General features: G+C 48.9%; 1 protein-coding gene across 4 annotated transcripts in view; it reads left to right on the top strand.

Moving 5' to 3' along the window:
• The window catches only part of SENP5 (SUMO specific peptidase 5), a 252,121-nt gene that overhangs the window by 150,056 nt on the left and 81,594 nt on the right, over positions 1–20,471 (top strand). For all 4 annotated transcript variants that reach the window (XM_085635312.1, XM_085635309.1, XM_085635310.1 and 1 more), the window contains exon 7: positions 12,583–12,720. In XM_085635312.1, the coding sequence (XP_085491438.1) occupies positions 12,583–12,720 (138 nt within the window). The remainder of the gene's footprint in view (positions 1–12,582; positions 12,721–20,471) is intronic.

Genomic DNA, 20,471 nt, shown 5'->3' with positions numbered 1-20,471 from the left:
AAAAAAGAGCCGTGGTTGGTCGAGGTGTTCTCAATTTCTGAGATGATGTCCCTAACTTTCCGAAGAAAAAATGCCTGATAGAAGTTAGTCGATGGGAGCTGCCTCCTGTAATCCTTCACTCATAATACTCCGCTTTCCGAGTTATAATGGCTTGCTTGTGAGAGGTGAGAAGGGCTTTATAGGTAATCAACTCATCTGGGTCATATCTTTTGCACCACCGCCTCTCGGCTTGGCGGAGATTTTGGTTCCTTTCCCTCAGTTTCATTAAACCATGGTGCCCCCGTACCCTTGTCTCTGACTTTCTCCTTCCGCTCTGGTGCCACTTTGTCCATGGTCTCGCAAAAGTTAGCCAAGAGGGCTTCGCTCTCCTGATCCAGATTCTCTGTTGTATTTTTTAAGGGGAATGGGGGGGGATGTGAGCAGGGTGGCTACTAGATGATCTGCCTCGATTTTTCTCCAGTTTCGCACCTTTCTCCGCACCGGTGGAGGTTGCGACGGTTGACTGTCACTCGGGGCCCAACATCTGAGTAGCGAATGATCGGACCAAGCGCAGGGACTGATATCGGTTAAAGTAGCCCAAGGCTGCGATGTCCAGATAAGGTCAAGGGTATGGCCCCTTGCATGGGTGGAGCTGTTGACCAGTTGGTGGAGGTCCTGTCTGCGCCTCATCCCTGGTGGTCCAGTGGGAGAGCCTTGCTCTTTTGCTGGTAGGCTTGTGTATGTCTTTGTGTTTGTGTCAGTTTTTCTATATTTTGTCTTTTTTTCTTGTTATTGTGCCTTTAATTTTCTGCCTTTAATTGTATTTGTCTCTGTACCTGTGCCCTTTGTGTCCTCCGTGCCTGTTTTTGGCCATCCTTTTCCTGCCGCTGCTGCCCCCAAGGCCCCTCCCCCAGCTGCGCTTCCCTCCCCTTCCCTATTTACTGGCGGCCGCTGGCACCCAAAGGCAAGCCCGCCTGAGACCCGACCAGCGCCAGGGACCCTGGTTCTCCGGCCTCCCACCGCTACGACTCAGCTGCCCTTCTCACACAACCCCAGAAGGAACTACCAGCTGTCTACCCCGAACATCACCTTTGGGTAGTTCTCCTGCTGACAAACCTTCACCATCTTCCGCACCCCCACGACCGCCGCCTCCACGCCAGACACTAGCACCCCCGAAGCCCCGAGGTGCATCCTCAACATGCGCTCCCTGCACAGACATGCTGTAGAGATCTGGGACCTTCTCGACACCCTCTCGCCAGAAGTCTCCTCCTTCATGGAAACGTGGACCAACCCTACCTCCGCCCGACAGTCACCACCATCCCCAACGGATACAAGATCCAGAGGAAGGACCGCTCCAACCGCCCAGAAGGAGGACTCTCCATCGCATACAAGAGCTCCCTTCGACTCACCGCTTCCAGCACGAGTGACCCTCCCTCCCACGACTCCTCCCCGTCCACCGAACACCTCTATTTTCAGATCCAGACCAGCCCCAGAACGACCCTGCGCAGCATCCTCGCCTACAGACTCCCCTGACCGCGGTCACCACTATCGCCAACCTCATTGCGCCCCACGCCATCGGAGACCTCAACTTCCACCTCGACAACCTCAGTGACCCCCAACTCCACCACCACCCTGGACAACCTCGCTGACTTTGGACTAAAAAAACGTATCACCACCCCTACCTGTAGGAGAGTAGGATCTGCTTCTTATGGTTACCCCCACTTTTTGATGAGGTTTCAGTTTTTTTTACTTAAGTCTGGCTGGGGCCCTGCTAACCAGGACCCCAGCCTAGCTTCTTCCTCTCCTAATTGTGAGAAAGTGCCATCTTTCTTGCATGGTATGCCCCCACTTGTTTTTTACTGAATTGCTGATGTACTTGACTGAGTGTGCCCTGGGCTCCTGCCAATCAGGTACCCAGGGGCTGTGTTCTCCCCTAAAACTGCATGACAGCCTAAACCCAATAAGCATCTCTGGCCACAGGTCAGCCCCTGGTAAATGGTACCATAGGTACCCAGGGCACTGACCAGAGAAGGCCCCTAAGGGCTGCAGCACTTATTGTGCCACCCTTAAAGGCCCTACTCACACACTCTCACTCCAGGCTGAGTGTCTGGGTGCAGAACGAAACAGTCGACATGGCACACCTCCCTGTGTGCCATGCCCACAACACACACTGCCCTGGCATCAGCCACCCCTCTAGCTGGGTGCCCTATTCCAGTGATGTGGGTACAGGTGCATGAGTTCAGTGCTGCCATTTAAGAGTATATGGTGCTGGGAGATCGTCGACACGAACTCCACAGCACCATGATGGCAACACTGAAGACTGAAATTTGATATCAAACTTCTCAGTACATTAAACCCGCACTGATGCCAGTGTAGAATTTAATCTACAATGCACGACAGAGGGCATCTTAGAGATGCCCCCTGAACCTAACCTACAATCCACGTCTTGTCTGAGGGGCTGCCTAGGCTGCCACACAGCAGACATGTTGCTGGACCCCTGGATAGAGAGCCATCCGCTCTCCTGGGCCTGCAACAATGCACATCCTGGGCGAGGTGCTAGGTCTCCTCCCCGAGGATGGGCAGGGGAAGCTTCAAAGGCATGCGCCTTTGTGAGCTTCTCCAGGCCACTTGCTGTACTCAGCAACTAGCCCCTACCAGTTCTGACCTCCGCTCTGGCGGGAAGACTGGCCGGAAACCCCAAGGAAGGAAAGGGAGTGTGCCAGCCTCTGCCAACCCCACCCCTCAGGTGGGGGAGGCGAGGTGAAGCACATCTCTGGGCTCTCGCCATCTTGCAGATGGGAAGCCCTGCCCAATCAGGACTAGGCTACTGCCCCCTCCCACATGAGTGGCAGCATAGGGGGTGTATCCACCCCAGGGCAGGGGCCCATTGGTCCCTGCCCTTTACCTACCTGTAACGCCCTTAAGTTCAGTATTTAGGGGCACCCTGAACCTTCCTTCCTTAGATCCAGATTCCGAAACTGCAAAGATGATCAAGAAACAAGACCTGCCGTGCAGCTGCTAACAAGAGGAAGAAGCCAACTGCTTTGGCCCCCAGCCCTACCGGCCTGTCGACACTCGAACCTGCTCCTGCTATATCCTGGCATCTCCCGTGGCCAGCAACCTCACAAACCCCGGAGGACTTGGCTACCTTGTGACTCTAAGCATCTGGGACTCTCACGAGCAGTGGTACTGCTCAAAGCAAGTAACTGACCCCTGGCATCAGCCACGAACCGCGAACCCTGCACGCTCTGCACCCGCCAAGCCTGGCCTGTGCTGGAGTGGACAAAGACCCCGAGGACATCCCTCCCGATGACTGACCCCAACATCCAGCACCCAAGGAGCCACCTCGACGCTCCTGATGCAGCCTCAGAACCAGGGACCCATCCAACCGCGACCAGCCGAGGGTAAGATTTCCCGACACCAAAAGGCACCCCTGCACCCAACTCCTGGATGCCTACCTATCCTCCAACTACCCAAATTACCCCTCGAAGTGGTGGTCACACCTGAAGAATCTTAGTCACCGAGCTTGCAGCCTTTGTTCGTTTTCGAGCTTCTCCTTTGCAATCCATTGAGCGCCCGACGACTCAAAAAAAGCACCCTGCACCCAGCTGCCCGAGTGCCCCTGGCAATGCAATCTCTACTCCCCCATTTGCCCTCTGCAAGTGACCAGGAGCCCAGCTCCCATAGCCGCGTGGCCTGCTAGCCAGCAGCCACCAACCAAGGGCCCCCTGCCTCCCATAGGATAACATTGGTCCTAACTCACTCTGCACCCGGCTGCTCCTGTGCTGCTGAGGGTGTAACAACTGTACTGACCTGACCCTGGGAGACCCCTGAGTCTATGCCCAGAACCTTAACTCTGCCAGTCGAGTACTTGCCCAAAAGCCGATAACTCTTTTCTTCCATAGGGTAACATTGACTGGTTTCACTTGGAAATTCTTCTAAGTGTGGAGTTTCTAAACTTTAAAATATTCACCTAAAATCAACCGAGTAACAAAAAAACGAAATTACTCACCTGCTATCAGGAGAGATCCCAGTGCTGGATCTTGGTGCCCAGCACTGACCCTGAAAAGTAATTGCAACCATACTTACCGCTAACCCAATTTTCTTCCATAGGAAACCATTGACTGTTTTTCTGTGAAATTTCTTCCAAGTGTCTATTTGCAAACTACAAATATTCTTAAAAAATCGCACCAACTATGAAAACGTAATTACTTACCTGTTTTAGAGAGAGATCCCAGTGCTGAACCTAGGAGTCGAGCACTGGATTACAAAAGTAACGAGAACATACTTTACCTGCAACTTGAATTTCCTTCCGTAGGATAACATTGCCTGGTCTTTGCTGAAAAAGTTTCAAAGTGTCGACTTTTCAAACTTACAAATATTGGTTAAAAATCGCCTGTATAACCAAAACGCATTCTTTCAACTGTTGACAGGTGGTGCCCCAGTGCTGGATCCAGGATCCAACACTGAGTTAGAAAAGTAACAATAACCCCACTTACCTGCCAAGTGAAATTCCTCCCATAGGATAACATTGGTGATTCTATAAGAGAGTTTCTACAAGGCGCTAGATGACTGAAGAATCTCCCTTGGAGTAAAGGAGTTACTCTCCTGCAAGGCAGGCACTTAAGATGCATCTGACCAGTTTGCATCGCCGAAGCTCCTGCCGGACTCCGAAGACTTTGCAACACTGGAGGTGGGTTCCCAGGCTTCCCAGAGGCTGACCCGAGCTCCCAGCAAAGCGGCGACTCGTAGCCCTCGTGAGGACCGGGGAACCGGAACCCCTGGACACCGTGCACATTTGCAAGTGCTTCTCGTCGATCCTTGAGGCTGTGCTTTGGGCTACTTGTAGTCCACACCCCAGGCAGTATCTCCATTTAGTAATTCAAGAGGTTATAATCTGGTAAACAAAGCTGCTTTACACTCCAAGACTTAGCCTGAAGGCTGCGCTCCATAGCTACCACTAGGATACCTTTCAATACAGGTTGTCTTTAAACCTTTATCAAGAAGGGTTGTTTGCACTGGTACAAGGTGCCCACTATAACTAGTGGGCAGCATATACCAGGCCAACTTTACACTACCCACAAGGCAGGACACACCTTCGACTCGATCTTCGCAGTAGGCAACATCACTTCAGCCACACCACGCAACCCACCATGACAGACCACCACTGCGTACACTTCCACGTCGACAAACCCACCACCCCCAATCCTGCACCACGGCCTCCGTGGCGGAACTGGAGCAAGGTCACCGAAGAGCATCTCAACTCCACCCTCAACCGCGACGCCTCCCCACCTCGACCGATGCCAACTCCAAAGCCAAAGAACTTCACAGATGGATCACCAACTGCGCAGAAAAGCTCACACCCTCTGCAACCCCTACAGACAGTGCCCTAGGAAGGCCACCGGATTCACTGCTAACCTCCAAGAATCCAGACACACCTGCAGACGTCTCAAAGAACTGGAGTAACAGCAAAACTTTGAAGACTGCACCACATACAAGAACGCCTTGACAGAATGCCACCAACTCATCAGATCCACCAAAAGGACCTTCATCCGAAACAAAATCACCAGCAATGCCAAGGAACTCTTCAACATCATTCAGGAATTCACCAAGCACCCCAGAGAAGCCACGGATGTCACACCCTCCCAGGAACTCTGCGACAAACTACTACTACTTCCACCCGAAAATTAGATCCCTCTACGACCACTTTAACGAACAGACTCCGGACACCCACTCCACTCCTCCCCCAGCAACAACAAACAGCCTACCATCTCCTCCTGGACCCCGGCCGCCACCAAAGTCACCGCGTTGAACATGAAAGGCATTCACTCGGGAGCCCCCACAGACCCCTGCCCTCCGCACATCTTCCACAGAGCCACCTCAATCATTGCACCTAAGCTGCAATGCACAATCAACGCCACCTTCGAAGCCGGCACATTCCACCATGACTGGAAACATGCAGAAGTCAAGCCCCTCCTCAAGAAGCGCTCAGCAGATCCGACTGACCTCAAGAACTACTGATCCATCTCTCTCCTCCCTTTCGCAGCCAAAGTCTCCGAGAAGATCAACGCCCAACTAACGATCATCGAAGGGAACACCATCCTCGACCTCCTCCCAATCCAGATTCTGCAGCAACCACAGCACCGAGACCACCCTAATGGCCACCACAGACATCTGCACCCTCCTTGACCAAGGCCACACTGTAGCCCTAATCCACCTCTCTGCAGCCTACAACACTGTCTCCCACTGCGCTCACCGCTAGACTCCCAACGCCGGCATACAGGGAACCGCCCTTGACTGGCTCCGCTCCTTCCTCACAGGCAGAACCGAAAGAATCAGACTTTCGCCCTTCCTCTCCTAACCCACAGAGATCACCCACGCCACCGGACCCCAATATCTCAACGAAAATCTCCCTCCATGTACCCAAGAGTAACCTCCGATCCGCTGCCCTTGCCGAAACCCTGTGCATCCGTATAGCCAAAACAGGTGGAAGAGCCTTCTCCTACATTGTGGCAAAGACCTGGAACGAGCTCCCGATCAACATCAGATGCGCCCCCACTCTTCAAATCTTCAGGAAGACCCTCATGACCTGGCTCTTCAACTGGCCAGAGCTAACCCTCCCCCTCCCCCCCCCCCCCCCCCCTGAGCACTGCCCTGACAGAGGATCTATGCTGGGACACAACAGTGAGGGATTAAAGCAGTCCTATTGCGTCTCAGGGGTGGGGGACTCCTGGACTGAATGGTTGTCCTCTTGAGTATCATAGTAAGTTTTAGGATCTCCTCTCGCCACACCTACTCGATCTATATACAGGGACGGCTCAGACCAAACATTTTCTACCAGAGCGGTCATGGCCATGACTGGGGCTCCCAAAGACTCATCAGCCCTCACCGCACTGCAGCTCATACACACCCATATTACTCGTTAATATGTAGGTAAAAACCTTAGCAGAAATTATCGCTACTAGACTCATGTGAGCTATATCTAGCTTGGTGCACATGGACCAATGTTCGCTTATGACTAATCAGAGTACCGAGCACTGTATATATCAACTGCAAGTAGTGTTGGCGCAAGCTCGCTGGATACCCCAGCCCTGTGAGCACCTACTTCTTGATTTTGAGAAGGACTTTGACTCTGTAGACTGGACCTTCATGAGAGCGGTGCTGGTCAAAATGGGCCTAGGTCCCCACATACTTGGGTATATTAACCTCCTATATTCACAAACTACGGCCATAGTGTAAGTTAACGGCTCCCAGAATCCTTCCCTATTCACTGTGGGATCAGAAGAGAGGGTGCCCTAGATCGCTACCCACTTCTGTTCACCCTCGCAATCGAACCCCATCTCACTTGGTGCGATGCGATATCCAACTGGGATGGGGCTAGGAGAGCTCCACAGTGGACATGATTGCACTCTATGGAGCGGTCTGCTTTTACTTGGCCAACCCACATCTGATAGGACCGCAATGTCTCCGCCTACTTGAGCTCTAAGAAGGAGCCTCTCGACTCAACAATGAGACCACACAATGGCATGCCTCCATGCCAATGGAGCAACTGAGTTTTAAATACTTGGGAATCCACAGCTCCCTTATCCCGGGGTTGAAGTGGAGCCTTAACATGACATCTCTTCCGTGTGAAAACAGACCTTCAACGCTGGGCAGCCCTTCAATTTAACATAATGAGCCATGTGGCCGTCTTTAAAATGATGGTCCTTCAGCACTACCTTTTATATCATCCAGAATTTTCCAATATCAATCCTGAATCATGATGGTTTAGGGACCTCACTTCCAGGGTCTGCACCTTACTATGGGCTAACTATTCACCCAGAATAGCCTGGTGTAAATGCCGATTATCTGTATACGATGACGATGTGGTGATGGTGGATCTCTAGTTGTATTCCCAAACCACGATGATTACTGGTGTTAAACGACTGGTTGACCTTGCGTATCAAGCCAAATTAGCTCTCCGAGACATTGGCAGTGTAATGGGATTGCTCTATAGGGATCCTCTCCTACAGGTAACCAAAGTTGTCTTCTAGACCTGGTGGGTGGCAGTATGTTCCATGGGCTGGCACGATACTCAACAGACCCCACTGTGGAAGGGTCGCTGCCTCGGGCACACCTCTCGCCACCAGGGCTTCCAGGCATGGTACAATATCTACATCACAATATCTGGCAAGGGGATAACTACATTCCAAGACTTTCAGGCACACTAGGTCCTAGTTGAGTCCCATTTCATGAATACTTCCAACTTAAACACACTCTAGCCATGTACAGAGTGTTTTATGCACTCCCTGAATGTAACCCGTTGGAAGGGCAGCTGCCGATGGTTACATTAGAAAGGGTTGGGGTATCCTGCAAGTATCATACCATGATCAACAATGCCCCTGCCGTCTTCACCCCTTTGAGTCAGAAATGGGATTCTTAGATCTGCCCCATAGAGGCGTGAACTGGTAGCTAGCCTGCATTGCTCCACACGAGATTGCAGTGTCCTCCCGTCAACGACTGATTTATCTGAACTGCGTTCACTGCACATTCTTCTCCCCCACTGAAACTATGACAAAGGGGGAAAATGCAGGCTCCCACCTGCTTCTGCTGCTCTAGTACGGACACAGACTTTTACCGTGTGACATGGCTATGCCTTCTAATTGTTGACTATGGAAACTGATAATGTCCTTCATGTCCCAGGTTCTGGGATTCACGCTGATGCCTAAGGAAGCCCTGTTTGGGTTTCTCTATGACTTTGGAAATACTAGGGGGGGATTAGATACTTCATGCGTATAGCTACATTAGTGGCAAAATCGGACATTACCCGAAGATGGCTAACACACACATGGTAACTGAGTGGAGAACTAGAATGTACTGGTGTGCGGCTCTAGAGCAACCCTTCTGAGGCATGGGGTTACCCCCTCAAAAATGAACTAAAATGGGGTAAATGGTTGGCTCATTATGATCTGAGGTCTTTCACGTGGATGTTTTAGTATGTATGTCTGCATGGGAATATGATGGTGCTTACAATTGTTTTGGCGATTACATTGTTTATAATCTTGGAACACATAAAATTGTTTATAAAAAATGTAAAAAGCATCCTGTCCAAGCAATTTTATGTTCTTTAATTGTAACTCCTCGGTGTACCATCCCATCCGAACTTGTAATCTGTGCAGTTGGGTCTGACATTTGTCAATGCACAGCAATGAAATCAAGAGGGTAGAGTCTTCTAAATTCTGGCTACTATCTACATTCACCAATTTTCCGTTTTCCTACTGGCAACTCCTTCAGTGCTTATTCTATTTCTGCAAGTAATCTTGAATTTGGTGGGAACTTTCCTGGAACATAATTTTTTCTTGTTCTAAATGAAGCCTTTCTTTTAATATACTTCCTGCTGTCTTGGCGTTTGTGACTTCTTGAGACTTTAGAACTACATCCTTGTTGCAGGTTGGAAGGGTTTTTATTTCTGTACAAAGTAAAAATCTGTAAACTTCCAGCCACTTCATCCATGTCTAGGCACTGGAAGTGGTCACTGAGTGCAGCACCTGCCCCTCTAATGATCCTGCACTTTCATGTCTGCACCTTATTTGGCCTTAAAAAATAGTTATAGTACATTCCAAAATGATGCATGTCGGAAAGAACCCCATTTTCTATGAGCATCGTGCCCAAATTGTTGGACTGATACTGTTGGTTTTTCAACTCTAGGGCACTACCCTGCTTCCAGGCCCCAGTGCATTTGCTCTGAATCCCAAAGTATGTGCACAATTGGCAAATATCTGTTTCTCATTTGGCTTACTTACAAGTCCCTAGTTTGTGGTACCAGAGGTACCCTGGGTTACCAGGTTAAATGTAAATAGTGGACTGAAGCACTTACTTTTGCCACCGCTGCAGTGACCAAGTGACAACGTGACCCTAAGCCTGCCACAGTAGCCAAGTTGGGTAGCTTTAAAACTGCTAACTTGACATGGCGAAATAATTCCCTTTTGCCCGGCTTCCTTTTTAGTATTAATAAGCCACCTCTAGGGAAGGCCTTGGTAGCCCACCTGGCAGGAAGCGTAATTTTAAAAAGGGTATATTCCTTTTGTTAACATGCTCTGACCAAAACATGAAAATTGCAATTTTCACTGTAGCAAAGCTGGTGGTCCCATTGGCTAACATAGTTTCACTAGCCACTGCTCCAGTGCTTAATTTGAGCCAGTGGTTTCTAGCGCACGGCACTGGCACATGATTGTCCGCACCAGCACTTATAGCAGTCTGCCACATGGTGGCCGTGTTTATCATTTAGAGAGAAGCATAATTTATTTATTAATTCAGTATAAATGAAAAATGACTAATACCTGCCGCCAAAGTCATTCTTGTAGCTTTGGAGGCCTGGAATACTCAGAAGTGTCACACTTGTAATAATGCAATGGTTAGTAGTTGTGGTGGTCCTGCATTTTGCAACACTGGGAAGGGCAATGCGCGGTGCGAGCAAAGTGACCTCCTCAAGAGGGCCCTGGCACTTCTATTTTTACAAATTAAACACTGCACCGCACTAAGTGCCAACCTGTGTTTGGCACTACCGAAGTTATTACTCCAAGGTATCAGTCTAATTGTTACATTAAACTTGACTCATTCCCAAGATCGGATTTAAGGTAACTTTTAAAAAGAGATGACTTTAAAATGTTCACCACTTTGTTGCCCAAACCTTCTGTAGCCTTTCCTGACTATCTGAAACAGTTGTCACCTGAGACAACATGCTGCCCCCTGCCAGTAAGTGTGAAGCGCTCACAGGAACAGGGATCAGAGAGATTTGCTGAAGGGAGGTGGTGTGAGCTCCTCCGGTAGGATGACTACAGAGCTGTAGTCACAGATGGCCCGGCTTCAAAGACAGTACCGCCACAGTGAATCAAATGATCACACATTAGCCGGCCTGCTCCTTTGTATTGGCACACAGACTGGCATCTCCTTCAGATCTGGTAAAGTCAGTTACAGAATTATTTTTCCTCATTATGTCCAGGGCTCTTCACAGCGCAAAGTTTGTGCCATCTTGGATTAGAGTACAGAGATTGGGGTATTCTGATATTATTTGGTGACCAAACCTCCTGGATGAGATGTAAAGTGGGAAGGGCAGCCTTGTGGAAACTATTGCCCCATTGACTAATGAGTCCTGCTCTCCCACTGATGAGAAGATGACATAAACGTGGCACTCCAGAACCACAGTCCTAAGATCACTACTGAACTGGAAAGAAGATAGAACTGCCCTGCTGTTCCCTGGACACAGCAAAGACAAGCTGCACCAAAGACTGGACGGCACCTTCTTTGTCTGAGGGACCTGCAAAGAAGATTCTGCCTGCCGTGCCCTCTTGTGGAAAAGAGCTTCACTGGTGCAAGCATGGAATAAGTGACTCTAAGTTGTCTATCCCCCCCCCCCCCCCCCCCCCCCCCCCCCCAAAGACCAGGGACACACAAGGTAAAGGAAGCCTGTACTCTCGAAGGCCCAGCTTCTCAGGAACGCTTGCCTGCTGGGAGACGAGAGTCCTGGCCTGCCCGAGGTGTTCCCCGGCCCATTGGGCCTGTGGCCAGTGTCTAACTGGATTCCGGTGGCCCAGCAAGAAACTCACCCACAAGCAACAGCTGGAGCCGGGAGGCCAGTGGCGACTAGACCTGCTCTGAATTTCTCCCCCATCCCTCCCCGAGAAGTGACCTGAAGCCAGAGACAGCCTCCAATGCTTGTGGATGCCCGGGTGGCCCCAGGAACACTGAATGCATCTGTGCAGCGCCTTCAACATCTGGTAACTCTAGCATGAGGACTGCTTCTTGACTGCACTGTGTTAAAGAAGAGTGCACTGAAGACCTTATGACTGCTCAAAGTGACTTATCTATCCCCTGTGACTGGCTCTCAACTAGTTGTGGCTAGTCCAAAAGAGTTCTAAGAGGCATTTTAGCATGTTGGCTACAAACTGCTTGCAAAGAATTATTATAATTGATAGTTTGTATTTGTAAAGCTCAAACATGCCACCCCTCAAGGGTTTCTGGGCGCTAGGGGCCGTCAAAGAGATTAAGTGAGCTATTGCCCAGTCACATGATGCTGAGATGCAGTCGGGGATCGAACAATGATCCTCATGCTCCGTAGTCAGCCGTTCTGGCTGCTGTGCTACACCTCTTGCAAAGTAACTTTACTTACCTTTTGAATTATCATATTTATGGTTCCTTTATAAATTTGTCATCTTGCCTATTTAAAGCTAAAAATATGCTCTGTTATATGTTGGTGTTGGATTTTTGTGTGGTATTTCTTACTTGCTTTATTTAGTACTTCCAAATGCTTTACAATTTTTCCCTTGATTAAGCCTTACTGCTCTGTGCCACAGCTACCCTGGACTGAACTAAGGGACTACCCCATACCTGCTAAATATTGTAATATTACATGGTGAGGGCTCACAACCACACCCCATAGTAATCCAGTTTCCTAGAGTGCCAGATTACTGATACATGAGAATAGTTGAAGATAAAATAGAAAGGGGTAGAAGAATGGGTGTTGGGAGAGAGCCTACCACGCCCATGTAAGATTGATTTTTTTTGAAGGAAGGAAATTGTATATTTCTGTCTTTACTAACAACATACTTCTCTATTTCATTTCAGGTGGATTTGTTCAAAAAGACTCTATTGTTGATTCCCATTCACCTAGAAGTCCATTGGTCTCTCATTACGGTGAACCTTCCTGAGCGAATCATTTCATTTTATGATTCCCAAGGCATACATTTTAAATTTTGTGTTGAGGTAAGATCCATAGTTGGTAGCTGTATTTTGAGGGCATAATTTTTGTGCATGGTGCAAAATGTATTTGGATTTGTCAGTTCTTAGGAAATTTAGATGCGTTCCTTCATTGTACTTTAAGTGTGATTAATGTTCCATCTCTGTTGATATGTAATTTTAAAAAAGCTGCAGTATTGTCTCCGTAGAACCAATATGTTTAAGTACTTTCTCGTGATGACTTCTGACAATTAAGGATCACACTACCTCTCAGTGAGAAAGCATTACATACACATGCCTATTGGAGGAAAGTAGCCCTTTTTGACATGGTCACCCCCACTTTTTTGTCTGGTAAACTGATTTAAGGGCAGCAGCACAAATTGTGCCACCCTAAGGGACCCCTCACCAAGCACATGCAAGGCTGCCATTACAGACTGCGTGGCTTGGTGCAGACAAAAATGAAAACTCAACACGTCACATCCCTGTGTGCCATGTCCCCCAACACTGCATGTAATATTTTTGTCAACCCCCTACTGCAGACCAGACCGCCCTAAGGCAGGGTGCTGAATATTACATGTGAGGGCATACATGCATGAGCAGATATGCCCCTGTGCTGGTAAGCCCTACTATTGCCAGTGCAAGTGGACAGGGAAGCCATTTTAAAATATGTACTGGACACTGGTGAAAACGAGTTCCCCTGCGACATGACTTCTTCACTGAAAATAGGGATGTTTGGTGTCAAACATCTCGTATTGGTGAACCCACACTGATTCCAGTGATTGATTTACCAGTACATGCACGCAGGGAGCACCATGGAGGTGCTCCCTGAAAACCTACCAGCCTCTGGTGTGCTCTGACTGGTTTCTGCTACCCGAGACGCTGTTCTGACCTAAGGTGAGAGCCTCTGATCTCAGGATGCCCAGAACAAAAGCCTGTCGGGAAGAGGATTTAAATACCCCCTCCCACAGGATAACCTGCTGATTAGCCTTCTTAGCGGTACAAAAGGGGGTGGTGATGGACGGAGCATCAGAACCACTCAAACACTCACACCCAGTCAACAGATCTGGGTTTGATCCATCACCATTCTTTAGCCCACTCTGCCACCCCAGTTCAGACATGGCCATATGCAAATCAGTCTGACCCTGTGCCTCATGGGAACAGTCCAGCCCGAACTGCCAAGCCATGCCTTCCCTGGACCGGAAACAAACTTCCTAGGACCGGTTTCTGGCATTTCAGCCGTCTTCAGCCAGGCTTGCTTGAATCCAGTGGCAAAGTGAGCAAAGGACTCACATCTGAGCATACCCTGCCAACTTATGGCGAACAAAGCGGTACAAAAGGGGGTGGTGATGGACGGAGCATCAGAACCAATCAAACACTCACACCCAGTCAACAGATCTGGGTTTGATCCATCACCGTTCTTTAGCCCACTCTGCCACCCCAGTTCAGACATGGCCATATGCAAATCAGTCTGAGCCTGTGCCTCATGGGAACAGTCCAACCCGAACTCCCAAGCCATGTCTTCCCTGGACCGGAAACAGGCTTCCTAGGACCAGTTTCTGGCATTTCAGCCGTCTTCAGCCAGGCTTGCTTGAATCCAGTGGCAAAGTGAGCAAGGGACTCACTCGGCTGAAATGCCAGAAACCGGTCCTAGGAAGCTTGTTTCCGTTCCAGGGAAGGCATGGCTTGCCAGCTCGGGCTGGACTGTTCCCATGAGGCACAGGGTCAGACTGATTTGCATATGGCCATGTTTGAACTGGGGTGGGAGAGTGGGCTAAAGAATGGTGATGGATCAAACCCAGATCTGTTGACTGGGTGTGAGGGTTTGATTGGTTCTGATGCTCCGTCCATCACCACCCCCTTTTGTACCGATTAGCCTTCTTAGGCTGGCAAGCTTGAAAGAGCTGCCGCCTTTGAAATACAAATCTGGCTCAACTTCGCAGGAGAGGAAGCCGACCCCCTTTTCCAGAGCCCTATTGGCACCTGGACAGGCGGGGAAATTAGCTAGTCGGGTAGGCGTGCCACCCCCAGGCTAGTATCACCCCTAAGATGGGCTAAACTAAGGAGGACACAATTTTGTTTTTTAGAAGTAGCCATCTTTGTGATGGCATACTTCGGAATTTTGGGACCAGGAAGTGGTCATATAGGGGGCGTAATGACCCCAAGGGTCTGTAGCCCAGTGGCTACTAACCTATACTCCTCTAAGGCCCCTAAAGTCAGTGTATATGGGAGCCCCTGGCACCAGAGAATCGGATCCTGACAACCTGAAGAAAGAAGACTTACAAGAGGTCCACAGCAAGAACACAAGACCCAGCAACTGACTTGGTGCCAACCCTGCTGGCCCATCTGCTGACTTTACCTGTTGCACAAGAAGTTGACTTGTCCTGCAGCTGCTGAGTCCCCAAAGCCCAGGAGACCTGCCAGCCTTCGCCCAGGAACCAGGACCTACCAAGGGGCAGCGGAAGTGTCCCCTGCAAACAGCCAAAGAAAGATCAAGAGGATTTCAGCCTCACCAACACCAGACGCCACCAAGCACCACTGCTCCCAAGCCCACCAGTCCATGTCAAAGTGGGCCAACTGTGTCTGTGTGGTCCCCAAGCCATCAAGGTACCTAGTCCACTGTAGAGTGTCAACTCCCCGACGTCGTCTGCAGCCTCTGTTGGCATGCCCCCTCAACCACAAGTGTTGCAGGACGGAGAAACCAGACACCCAAAGACCCCCTGCATCCGTATGCCCCTTCCTGAGAAGACCACCAAAGGTGTCCCCACATTCCATAACATCGCATGATCCGAAGCCACTCTGTTTCACCGGACTTGTATCCCAGTCCCCTCCTGCAGCCTCTTTTTACTGCGACCGTTCTGCATTGGACAACATTGGGTGCCCGATGCCGTTTGGCTTGTCTTTACCCGGCTGCCTTAGTGCCGCTGGTGGTGGTCTGCAGTTGCTGCCCTGTACCTTGCCCACCACTCGCCTTAATTCCTGGAGAAGGGTCACGCACGTCGCTGACAAGAACCGATAAATCGCATATAATTTTCCTCCCATAGGTTAATATTTCAGAAGTCGAAAATAGCAGACTTTCTGAAATGAAAAATATTCCTATCTAAAAACGTACTTACCTGAACTATTTTCTTCTGATGCCTAAACGTATATACTGATACTTGCTATTTTTAGGTCTCGGCTGCACACATGCGCAGTCTCGCTGGCGAGATTTAATGTTTTTAGAGTAGTTTCAGTAAAGGGCTTGAAGCCCCGCCCCTCTTTTCCATTGGCTGGCGTCACCGTTTATGCTTAACGGTGGACAACTATTGAAAAAGAACTCCAAGTGACGTTTACTTTTGGCTTTTAGAGACGGCCCACTTGGACGGGCTAGTCTGGTTTCCTTCTGCCGTGAAAGCTTTCTTATCTTTATGGGGCCATGTGTTTAAACACATGGCCCCAAAAAGACAAGAAATCGCTTACGACAGAAGAAAAGCAGGCCGCATGTTTATTTTTGCATCGCACTTTAAAGTGAAAGCGCGATGCAAAAATAAACAGTAGCTGACTTGGCGAACGCTTTTTTTTGCGTGCGTTCTTTCATTGCCTATTTCGGGGAGCACCAGAGTGGGGTCCAGAGTTTGGGATTAAGTGAATTGAGAGATCACCTTCTTTCACAAAAGTAGTGGAAGTAAAGTTACCTTTACCTCGTGGCTTCATCCCGAAAGTGCCCTGTAAAAGAAATAAAACGCACTTTTGTGAGGAAGCTGGGGATAGCCGCGCTATCGGCGCTGTTTCCTTACCTATAAGTAAGGATGCATGTTCACTTCTTCCAGGCTCTGTGACCTGCCCTAACTGAAGGCCTGACGTGGAGTCCAGGGAGCCTAGATCAGTGACACTGCACTGTAGGTTTAGGCTGTCTGTACAGAGTAGTTTTACGAGCCCTGCCAGCTCCGCATTGTGTGTCTGATGGCTCTGACAGCTTACGGACCACCACCACCGTTCTGTATTCCGGCTAGAGGGGCGAAGTCACCTGTCACAGCTTCTTGCTGCTGGGAGTGAGAGCCTCCTCAGGTCTTGTGCTTGTTCTAAATTGTTTTCAAGAGCACGTCTGCTTAGCTATAATGAATGCTAATCCCTCGCCCCCCCCCCCCCTGCTGATCTTTCTCCACATCCCTGTGAGATTCTCAATAGCACTCGACATTGTGTTTATTGCAATGCATGTTTAATGGGTAAACAAACTGCACCTAAAAACGCAGGATTTTGTGAAAGATGATGTATTAAGCTGTGACTGCAGCTCCTGTCATTTTTACATCATTGTACCCGATAATACTAGGGTTTAGTGGATGACAAACTGAATGTTGAACATCCCTTTTTGGAACATTGGACTTTTAAATGCTGATCTGGTAGGGGTAGTCTTGATCTGTTCACTCAGGAGTAGATTCATATATCAGGAGGGTGTGTGACCTTACACCTCATGCTGATCCTAAACAGTAACCCTCGATGTGACCTAGCAAAGCTAAAACTGTCCAGGGTTGCTTGAGTTCCCTTTCAGAGGGGACATGACTCAGGAGTTTGGTGGTAGTCTTTCCCTGATTTGTTTATGGCTTGGCTCTGCCATTAATAGCGCAGGCGAGCCAAATATGATGGAATAGAATGTGGCTGGATCAATTAAAGCATTCCATTCATCTGGTTTTGTGCTGTATTTGTCACCCTAAATCTGATAATCTTTTCAAAAGTTGGCACTAACATTATAACCCTTGTTCATATCACACATCTTTTGTCAGAGCTATAATGAGTTTACTACTGTCGTCGCCAGAGGTTAGCACTAGGAGTTCCACAAGTAGGAACACATGAATGTACCTCAAGGAGTAATTTTCCCCTGGGACACTGTAGGAATCGGCACCCCTTTCCCTGCCCCCTCTGTCCTGTCGGTGACCGCACCCCCTCTCCCTGCCCCCTCTGTCTTCCTGGAGCCCTGTCTGTGTCAGCACCCCGCTCCCTGTCCCTGCCTTTCCCCTGGGACACTGTAGGCGTCAGCACCCCTCTCCCTGCCCCTGTCTTCCTGAGGCAGGCCCTGTCTGTCAGCACCGCTCTCCCTGCCTACCCCTCCACTTTCTTTGCTTGATATACTGTAGTGCCAGTACCATTGCCCCTGCAACGTTCTCCTTCTCCTTTCTTGCAAAGCGCTATATGTGACAGCGCCTCTCTCCTTTCTTCCGAGGCGCTGTATGTTGCTGCATCTCTCTCGCTCCTCCGCTCTCCTTCCCTCCTCCTCTCACCTTCCTTCCGAGGCGCTTTGTGGCTACATCTCCATCTCTCTCCCCGTCTTTCTCTCCTCGTCCTACCACTTTACTCCCTCCACCTTTCTCCTTCTTAATTTCAAGGTGCTGTCTGTACCAGCACCTCTCCTCCTCTCTCCTTCCTTCCACCCCTCCCTCTCTCCTGCTCTCATCTTTCTGAGGCGCTGTATGTGGCAGCAGTTTCCTTTCATGCCTCCCTTCCTTTTGAGGCGCTTTATGCTCAGCATGTCGCTCACTCAGTCTCCATCCGTTCGAGGCGCTATATGTGACCGCACCTCTGCCCCTAACTGGTGCAAGGAGCATGGCCTCAGCGTGCCATCAAGTGTGCGACACACCAATATCAGCACGACACGCGTTTTGTTCTTTGTATTCCTGCACATGAAATGTATTATATCTGTTGTGTTAGCGCCCACAATATTGTTACTGCACAATAGGAGTATTTTATGCAGCTCTTTGCATTGTTATTGGATAACCAGCTGGCTTCGTGGGCATAGCTCTCATGTGCCCTCTCGACCTTCAGTGCTGCCCTTCTGCCAGCTGTTTATAATTTACAAACTCAAGACCTGGTATATAGCCTGGTGCGGTACATCTCTGCCACGGCACTGCCCAATTTCCCGCCACCCGTTCTCACAACCTCTAAGGCAACTCTCTGCCGCCCATCATATTGGAGAGGACGACTCTGCTACTTATCCTTGCGAGGTCACAAGGTTTACAGTTATCTTCGGTAATTTCTTTGTTCAGTGATCTGAGACCAGGCATGGTTCCGCTGTACATTACAGATCTGCGAATAATATATGGAACTAGGGCTGGTTATCCTACGTTGCAGGCATTTTAGAGAAATGACGTACACCGAGCACCGCATTGCAGTCTGGTTGTGGCCACGGGGCCTCGCACCAGGGCCGTTAATTCAATAGGAGCCCTCGACAAACCGCGTCCGAGCACAGCGCGTCGGGCAACAGAGGAATTGGAAATTGTTCATGCTGAGAGAAGTGCGGGTTGCCTGTCACCCAGTAAAACCATAGAGCCGCGGTACAGATTAACTATTTTTCAGGAGCCCGGTCCTACATTCCTACTATATTTAAAAGAAAGGTTGAAACCCCAGGACGTTATTTTTCGACAAGTTGCTGCATTTTTCAAAAAGCTGTTTTGAATCTGTAACTCCGTTGAGTCTGTTTTCTTTGGGACTCTGCCCTAAGTCAGTGACACGTCGCCACCAAATGACGGTCTGCTGAATTAGGGGTTGCCGACAGTGCAGGATTACCAAATAGGCAAAGTAGGCACAGCATATGGGCCCCACTCCTTTTAGGGGGCCTGTGACAACGGATCACAATAAAATTGATTTTGCTTTTGAAAGGAAATTGCAATCAAGCTTTCTTAAATATTGTTTCTAAAGATAGAAAAAAAGAATCAATTAAAAAAACAAACTTCACATTAAAGACTCTAGAGAAAATATTGTATTAATGTAATGTACCCACTAACTTAAAGTACATAAAACAGACATCAGATTCACATAAGTTTCTCTTAAAAGCTCACCTTTTGGAAGCTGTCAGCTTGTAAAAACAAGCATTGAAAATGCAATAGGTCTCGCCTTTAAGTTAGCCATTTGCTTTGCTAATGGTATTGTATAGCAAAGCAAATGGCTTTAACTTAATGAAAGGCGAGACCTATTGCATTTTTAATGCTTGTTATAAATTGGTGTGGATTTCCTTTGAGTTCATTTATTTATCATGGTCTGTGTTGTCAGATGCCTCTCTCTCCTCTGTTAAGTCCAAGGATGTTCGACGACACTACCCTCTAACGGAAAACTTTGGGATTGCCATAAAAAGCCCCTGTCCACTTACATGGGAACCTCTGGACTGTTTATATAGTATATCAGATTTTTGATATCTCATAAAGAGCCAGCTTCCTACACCAATGCAATTTTGATAATAGTTATTCTATAACCGCTAAAAGTTTGTTTCCTTTGACCCTTTCATCCATCTTGTAGGATTAACACTTTGAATAATAAAATAGTGGAAAAATGAATTTTCTCATTCGTTCGATAACTTTATGTTCGAGGCATGTGGGCTGCTGAATTCATATCTGTGCATAGATCGCCGCCTAGTGTTGGGTCCGGATGTTTGCACGTTGTTGTCCTGGAAGAGTCTTCGAAGTATCCTGAGATAGGTGACTCCTCCCCTGGACCACAGTGCGCATGGGCATCCTCTCCATCCTCAGATTGTTTTTTTCCGCCATTGGGTTCGGATGTGCTTATCTTGACTCAAGTTAGGAAAATTTAGTTTCAGGCCAAAAGGCCTTTAGTTTTCGTCGGTACTGTTCCCGCTCGGTATCGACAGCTTACTTGCTAGTTTAGCAACCTTATTAACTTTTTTCGGATCCGTTTAATCCGACCATCGACCTTACATCGACGATGGAATCGAGGACCCCATTCAAACGGTGTCCTGTTTGCCACGCCAAATATCCACATATTGACGTCCACCCGGTGTGCAACAAATGCCTCTCTCC

Source organism: Triturus cristatus, chromosome 11 (genome assembly GCF_964204655.1).
Source record: "Triturus cristatus chromosome 11, aTriCri1.1, whole genome shotgun sequence".
NCBI classification, from domain to species: domain Eukaryota; kingdom Metazoa; phylum Chordata; class Amphibia; order Caudata; family Salamandridae; genus Triturus; species Triturus cristatus.
Note: the sequence above shows the minus strand (reverse complement) of the source record. Positions and strands in the feature narration are given on the sequence as shown.